The following is an 8,756-nucleotide window of genomic DNA, read 5'->3' as shown; positions in this document are numbered from 1 at the left end:
ACTATAGACATGCTACATGTATTTCAGGCACAACAGATGCATGAAATTTGCATTAACCATTGAAAACATGGACTACAAAACTTTCAATTTTGGTCAATAAGACAGGGACAACAGATTGGGAAAAAATATTTCACCAGAATTTCCACTGTACACTCATTTCATCAAATCAGTCTCATTTTACCACAGTACGCATCACAAACAATTGAAAAAAGGAGATAAGGAAATCATGTGATGTCGCCCATTTTAATAATTACATGAAACACAATTGAACATATTGATATTAAGGACATTTTTTTTCTTTATCTTACATTGCATTTTCCAAAATGTTGTGTTTTAAGTAGGATGTCCCCCCATTTTGAAAATGCCAAAACATCTTTTTTTTCTTCTAAAATGAACATAAAATCCCGAAAAATCGGTTCATTACAGTAATCAATGCATTGAGCATATTTGATTGATTTAAATTTGTATCTTTGTTTTCATTAAAAAATTTCAAGTTGATTATCTCTGGGTGACATAATGATTAATCACTGTTATATATAAAAATGCTGGGCTTTTTAGAGGTCAGAGTTGAAAGGGGGATAAAAACTGGTTTGCATGTACAACAGTCTAACAAATTACACAATTTCAACTACATGTAATTGATAAACACCACTGAAACACTTCACCGAAATTCTTTAAATATAAGTTACAACAATAATAAAAAGAAACATACAAAATATCACATGGCTAAAAAATTCACCAATCCCTGATGATTGAATGAATGTTGTACAGACAAGATTTGTGATTCATCACACAATGTCCACAAGAATGCGAACAAGAGAATGCTCGGTGGTAGCTCTACATACAAACATCTCCGCAGCGCAGAACAAAATAACCAATCTGGAACTGTGCTAAGACTTTTGATCATCAAGCCTTTGAGGACAATCCTAAATTCCCAATGAAAGGATTAGGATACGAAGCACACATCGGACCAACATTTGCTTATTTTGTTCTGCAACCTGGGTGAACTCGTTAAGAGCATTTGGTCGTCTTTACCAATCCGATTGTGAACAATGTGGAGGTCTGCAACAAACTTCAGAATGCAGCGTACAAGTGTAATGTGATTTGCTCGTTAATGAAGCCCTGATTACGAAACTTCTGGAATCGTCTCGTGAGATCTGCCTTCTGGATGTTGCTATTCCGATATTAAAAAGGGGAGGCAGGACCCAGCCCCACTGCCCGTCTTAGTGCCATCTACTTTACTTTTGTTTTTTTGCTTCATTTATGTATATATACAGGTTCACACTAAAAGACAAGGTTCCAGTTTATGCACGTTCACCACGGATTCTCCTGGCCAGCTGAATATCCTTGGGCATGATAGTAACTCTCTTGGCGTGGATGGCGCACAGGTTGGTATCCTCAAAGAGACCAACCAAGTAGGCTTCGCTGGCTTCCTGCAGATTCAGAGTAGAGTAAAAACAGCAAGCTGCTAGGTTAGCACTTCAAAGCTGACAATACATGTATTCTTTGACACTATATTAAATGTAGAATAGACACTTAACCCTAAATAGACTGGGCTATTTCGACACCTAAGACAGGGGGGGGGGGGCTGATTCAGCCCCCCCCCCCCTCCCTTGTGATCTTGGCCATCAAGACAAAAATTGGCATGCGCATTACCCATGGCATTATCTACAAAACTATAATATCAAATTCTGCGAAAAATCTCATTGCTCATTAATCATGTTACTTCATGCGTAAAATCATTAGTTTGCTCTAATTAACAATATAATGCCCCAAAATGCTAATTTTTGTTTCACATACTCTTTATAGGCATCTGATTAAATTTTTTTTTAAATGTCAACATCACATATTTTTAATGTATTTCATCGTTTCCTAAGTTTCTTACGTTTTTCTTTGTTTTTCGTCTTTTTGTTTTTTAATGTTTTTTCAATGGAAATTGTCAGAGACTTTATTTTGACCATAAATAAGATAAAATTGATTTTAAGCAGTAAAAGGAAAATAATGATACATTTTATTAAATTTGGCTAAAAACGCTATTTACATTGGATTTGTACACAAATTCATGTTTTTGAGCAATTTTGGGTCTTCATGCACTTATGAAATGTTGCATAATTTTGGAATCGCGTTACCCGGGTCACAATTTTGGTCTTAAAATTGGGCAAGACTGAAAAGTAAAAAGTCAGTGAGCGGCAAGGTCAAAAAATTTTGCGCGGCAGATATATCGCGAAAACTGTCAGGGGGGGGGGGGGGCATGACGCTCCCCCGGGAGAATTAGGGTTAACACTCCCACGTGAGTGCAGATAGAGTTTGAACCCGTCTTAAGTTACTATGACAATCAAGATATTTTCAGGTATATGATCTGTGACGTTTGACCCCCGATCCAAAAACCTAATTCAATTATCATACGCATGAAGTTGAACCAGGTTTGAAGATGATCTCTCACAGAGATTAGAGAACAAGATATTACGATGTTTAACTTTTTATACTTCCCTCTCTGACGTTAAACCCCCAAACCTAATTTTAATACTCCAATTCTTGGACCAGGTTTGAAAGCAATCCATCAAACAGTCCTCCACATATTGCAAAAAAAGAAATCATAAAGATGAACTTGAAGGACAAGTCCACCCCAACAAAAACTGAATTTGAATAAAAAGAGAAAAATTCAACAAGCATAATACTGAAAATTTCATCAAAATTGGATGTAAAATAAGAAAGTTATGACATTTAAACTAAGTTTCGCTTCATTTCACAAAATAGTTATATGCACATCTCGGTCGGTATGACATCACTCACTATTTCTTTTGTATTTTATTATATGAAATATTTTTATTTTCTCGTCATTGTCATGTGAAATGAAGTTTCATTCCTCCCTGAACACGTGGAATTCCATTATTTTAACACTGTGCTTCAGGCAAGTAGGTCCTAATCATCAAATTCGTAAAAATTGAAACAATGTATAATTCAAACAATAAAAAACAAAAGAAATAGTGAGTGACATCCTCGACTCTCATTTTGGTGTAACTGGCTCGTTCATGTAACTATTTTGTTGAAAATAAGCGAAACTTTGAAATGTCAGAACTTTATTTTACTTCCGATTTTGATGAAATTTTCAGCATTGTGCCTGTCTGATTTTTCTCTATTGATTCAAATCAACATTTTTCTGAGGTGGACTTGACCTTTAAAAACACAATGCCTTCTGGAAAGACCATTTTTTTTTGGGGGGGGAGGGGGTGGTAAGAACCATAACTATACCTGAAGGGCGCCAATGGCAGCACTCTGAAACCTCAATTCGGTCTTGAAATCCTGGGCAATTTCACGAACCAAACGCTGGAATGGTAGTTTACGGATGAGCAACTCTGTACTTTTCTGGTAACGCCTGATCTCACGAAGAGCAACAGTTCCGGGCCTGTAACGATGAGGCTTCTTCACACCTCCAGTTGAGGGAGCACTTTTCCTGGCTGCTTTTGTAGCCAGCTGCTTACGGGGAGCCTTACCTCCAGTGGACTTTCGGGCAGTCTGCTTTGTACGGGCCATTTTTCAGCTGAGGAAAGAAAAAAAAAAGGCATGCATTTAATAATAAATGCTAGGATGTACAAGTTGTGTGCAAATTACACAAAAATTGTCATGTTCACTCATGCCATCAGTTTATACAATTTCCATTAAAAAAAAAAGATACCAAAAATAAACAATAAAAAAAAGTTGATGAAAGTAAAAAAAAAATTGCTTTAAAATTAGAGATTCTTTCCATCTTTTTTTTTGGGGGGGGGGAATAAATAAGCGTAACTACACAAAGAAAATATATTATTATGTCATCATGTACAAGTGTTATGGACATGTAAACTAGATAAAATAAATGCTCATTATCAAAATCCAGAAACTACAAAGGGTAGATTTTACAATTAAGTTCATGATGCTGTCCTCTGGAACATTCCCACTAACTGTATGTCACAGTAGGAGGGAGGACAACCTACATCTTTATCATGTTTAAATTGCCTCATGACAAGATATTCAAGAGCCCCCCCCCCCCCCCCCCCCCCCTCCAACCTAATATTCTGGACTGAAATCCCCATGGTCATCTCTTTCTGAAAACGTGCTGTCTTCCTGTGAATCCCTTCTACTTGTTATGGAATCAGGTCAGCGTGGCAAGTGAAAAAAATCCAATTATGCAAAATTACGCTAAATCGTGAAAAATTATGACACAAGCAAAAAAAAAAAAAGGTTATCAACCTAAATTTTTAGGAGTGGCTAACCAAAATTTTTTGACAAGCAAAAAAAAAAAGACAAAAAAATATGTATATATACATATGGTCGCATGTCATAAGGTGGTCCAATTTCGCGAACAGGGTAAAAATGGTCAAAAAGTTTATTTTTTGATATGTTATAGCTATTACCATTCTCTAAATAATGAAAAAGTTTTAAGTCTCGAATACCTTTATTTTTCCTTAAAATGACTAATTAACAGCTATTTATTACATAGACGTCAATGTAAATGTGAATTTTGAAATGTGTTTTTCTCGAATTGGACCTGCTGCACATAAAATGGTGTCAAAAGTTAATGCAACATTGGATCACCCTAGTATTTTGCAGTTATAATCTTGAAACATCAATAATTAAATCTGTACCAAAAATCGAATAGTTATCTATCATTTTATGCATATTAATTATACTAATTAATTAACAGTATTTAATTTCACATTTTTGCCCCCAAAATACCTGTCACTGTATTTATATGCTTGGCAAAATGACAACATCATGGGTAGAAATGTTTGTTGCAATGATACACAACATTTGTACTAAAAATTAAGATTACAAATTAGATAATTAACCAAATCTCTCCGGTTTACTAATTGATAAGGTTGCAGATCAGAGCTGACACACACATGTATTCCATTGCTGCATATTTTCAAAATTACCAAATTTTTATGACATTTAGTCGTTCCCTGCTTTAAAACGCCCAGAAATATGAGGATAACAGTCATATTACATATTATAGTAAGTTGTTAATTAGGTTTAATTAATATTTTATCATTTACCGCATCCACCGGCTCCGCCACCCCTGTTACTTCAAACTTAATGTGCTATAGTTTTTGTTCCTGATATTGTATTGATCTAATTCATAGTAATATATTTAGCCTATAGTTCTAGCTTCAAAATGAGATATTACTCAATAAATTTGGTCAAGATGCTGTGATGTAGCAACAATTTATCCATGGCACCGTGTGGAAAATTGTTCATACGCCACCCTTTTTGCATACCCAACTTATGAAATGCGACCATATATCAACCTAAATTTTAGGAGTGGATGCATGCATGTGAACGATTTCCCCTACTTCTGTCGGTACTGGCACCTTTCATTAGTTAGTAGAAATGTGTAAAATGAAAATCGTGGGGGAAAAAATCGTTCAAAATTACGCAAAATATGCTATTATTATGCCAGATTCTTTGCTTAAAATGCCAGGTATAATGAATTATGCTGAAAGGGTCAAAATTATGCCAGAAAGCATAATTATGCCAGTTCTGGCAACCTTGAATCGGGTACATGTTTACAGTGACCATATCATAATTCAATTGTTGGTATAAGAATTCTTTAGGAAAAGGGCCCTACATGTAGTTTGTGTTATTATCCTTATTCCTACATGTAAGAGAAATTCCTATCAATCTTCTAAAGAGGTCAGAGCAGACATTTGCCAGCTTTTTCTTTGTATGCAAAAAAATAATTAAGTCATCCCCCTTCAGGCACCAAAATTCTTTAACTAGGCTAGGGAGACCTAATAATTTCTCTATATTAGCATTTTGCTTTAAGGGGAATAAAAACCTTTTGAAAAAGTTGGCTTTCGTTGAAACCAGGGAATGAAACCTTTGGAAAATTGGGCTTTTGTTGAAACAGAAAAGTCAAAGAATAAGATCAATGCAAGTTTGAGGAAATTGAGGAAAATTGGACAAATAATGAGAAAATTATGAGCATTTGGATATTGTAATCACTAATGCTATGGAGATCCTCCCATTACCAAGCGACAAATATTTGTGATGTCATATATATATGAACTTTCCCATTGATGGACTATAATATAAAATACTCTGAAAATGTCTAATTTTGCTTTTTCTTAGGGTACAATGTAATACAAACTCTTTATCCATAATGTAATCTTTGAAATATTACATGCCCTCCTATACTATAGAAAGAATATACGATCTACTGATATATGTGATAAAAAGGCAGTTTAAATGTGAAATATATAGAAAAGTAATGGGAAAGTTGTTCACATGTGACATTACACACACATGTAGCACTGCCAATAGGTAGATCTACATTACAATAGTAATAGTGATCTAATGTTCGTAACTTTTATTATTCATTCAATTTTTCTAAAACTCCTGTTGATCTGTTTCTTTGATTTTTCTGTTTTTGCATGACAGATTTTTTATTTGAAACTTTTTTTTCGGTCATATTTCATAAAGTTCATAAAACATTGTCACGCTTCCCTAACTCCAACCATCATTCAACAAATTTCATGTGTACAGATATAGCTGCCGAATTGCACTACTGCACCTGCAGGGAGCAGGTAATTGTGCCTGCACGACGCTTGAAAAACCACTGCCAAATTATGGCAAACGCGAAGTTGCACTTTACTTTATTTATCAAAGGAGGCCCCATGTCTGCACACTAGTAACAACTTCAGATTAATCTGTTTTTTTTTAATTTCACAAAATATTCAGTTGATAATGTTCCTTTTATTCTTTCAAGTGTGCCAAAATTATAAAAATTTGGAATAAATCTAGATAGAAATACATCTAGATCTAGGATATGATTTTCTCAGATGATTTCTCTTCATGATTTTTCCACCATTGTCTACATGTAGTCAGATTTTTTAATATCTTTCTAATTATGTACCGGTAAAGTCCGGTATTGCATACAAGTTGAAGATGTCATGGTTGTGGTCATCGCGTATCACCTATACCCTAACTAGATTCTCTAGATCTAGTCTTAGAATCGTGCAGATATGCATGTAGCCTACCGCAGGCTTAGCAAAGTTAGGTGACCTTACCACATGAAAAATTTTGTCAAGGCCATATCTTTTCCCTGCTTTCTTTTGTCATTTTGTGTAGACCTCTATCCCAACTTGAAGTTGAATCTAGAATCTAGTCGAGAAACTGAACTGGGTCCCCTTCTCTCCAGTGTTGTGATTGTAATATTTGTTCCAGTAATAATTTCGTCAATAATTATAATCGGCATTATCGTGATATTGGGAACCACCGTTCACTTCATACAGCAGCGCCCGGGGGGGCCACTTCCATTCACGAGTGGATACCATGCGCGACCATGGGGTCTCGAAAAGCACCCTAAACACGTAATTTCAATTTTCTGAAAATGCACCCCTTAACAAGTATTGGCGTGTGAAACCCTACCCTTAACAAGTATTGGCTTAGTACGACCCCACCTTCTGTTCTACACCTCGTGCAAATCGGACTCTAAACACGAAGTTTTGGGGCAAAAAGGACATCCTTTATAAAACATTTTAATTTTGTTTATCATCCCTGCATATTTGACCCTAAACACGTAATTTGGCCTAGCGAAATAGATACCCTTTTTTCATTATTTTTGTGTTTTTGACACCCTTATCACGTTACGTACGTAACGTGCCCTATCGTGAAAAAGACATCCTTTTTACGTGTTTTTTTGGTCGCGCATGGTATCCACTCGCCAATGTAAGTGGCCCCCCCGGGAGCAGCGCTTTATTCAGTCATACGCACGGTTCCCCATTTCCACCTCCATTCACTTTGTACACAACTTGTGCACGTACACAAATCTACGAGTGGTTCCCAAAACCACGATTTGGCCTTATAATCTATCATTATTGAAGGAGATTATGGAATTTTCACAACCGGGCGTAACATCGAATATTGGCCGAAACGCCTGGCGCAGCCGGCAGGAGAAGAGTCGACATCTAACGTACCGGCGGTAGGCCTACCCGCATTATCAATATCAGGCACTGCACAGCGTTCCTAGTTAACGCTAGCGCGCGCTTGTCATCCCGCCATCGTCGTCCACCTCTCTTGCAGTAAAAAAAAATCCTGCAAATATTAGGGAGAAAAAACATCTAAATCAGAGTAATTATATACAAAATTTACATTCAATGAACCTAGACTCTAATCATGAACTCATCGACTTAAACAAAATCTGTTCATCACATGAACTTTTCAGCAAAAATTGGAATTCCCACTTACTTATTAGCGGAGTTCGTCGGTAATCCTGCGCGCCTTGAGTGTACAGAAAAAGTGAGGAAACAATCAAAATAATCAAACGTGCTTTTTCGTGTGCAAGGAGTATAAATCGGGATTCCCCATTGGTTACCAGATTATTTCGCAATAACCAGAAACGTAATTGGGCAATAGAACGGTGAATACTCACGTGCCATTGGTCGAAAAATCATGCCTTTGATTGGTTATCAATGCAGAAATAATGACTACCGATTGGTCAGTTTCTATGCATTTTGATTGGTCAATACCCTTGTCGCAGAAACCTCCCGAACAGTCCAAGCTCGCCTATGGGTTTTTACGTGTTAACGGAATCTCCAAGTCGGAGTCATTTTTGTCGTCTGCTAAGCATGCTAGGGCATTTACATCGTCTGCTGCTGAATTTCATGGACTGAGGCATTAATATGGGCAAAATTATTAATATGACCATGCATTTTAACAAAAAAATATTCCCACGAACAAATTTAAGACCAAAAACCATTTCATCTAAGAATACGAAC

The 8,756-nt window shown here is 36.2% G+C and overlaps 1 protein-coding gene across 1 annotated transcript; it reads right to left on the bottom strand.

The window, feature by feature from the left end:
* Nucleotides 1-224: 224 nt before the first annotated feature.
* Nucleotides 225-8,336, bottom strand: LOC121423267 (histone H3.3A). The gene is made up of 3 exons (XM_041618597.1): nt 8,227-8,336; nt 3,253-3,541; nt 225-1,433 (listed from the first exon to the last, which is right to left on the bottom strand). The coding sequence occupies exons 2-3, from the start codon at nt 3,532-3,534 to the stop codon at nt 1,305-1,307; spliced, it is 411 nt and encodes a 136-aa protein (XP_041474531.1). The 5' UTR covers nt 3,535-3,541; nt 8,227-8,336; the 3' UTR covers nt 225-1,304.
* Between the last annotated feature and the right edge of the window lie 420 nt (nt 8,337-8,756).

This window comes from Lytechinus variegatus, chromosome 10 (genome assembly GCF_018143015.1).
Source record: "Lytechinus variegatus isolate NC3 chromosome 10, Lvar_3.0, whole genome shotgun sequence".
Lineage (NCBI taxonomy): Eukaryota > Metazoa > Echinodermata > Echinoidea > Temnopleuroida > Toxopneustidae > Lytechinus > Lytechinus variegatus.
This window is presented reverse-complemented; position numbering and strand designations above follow the sequence as displayed.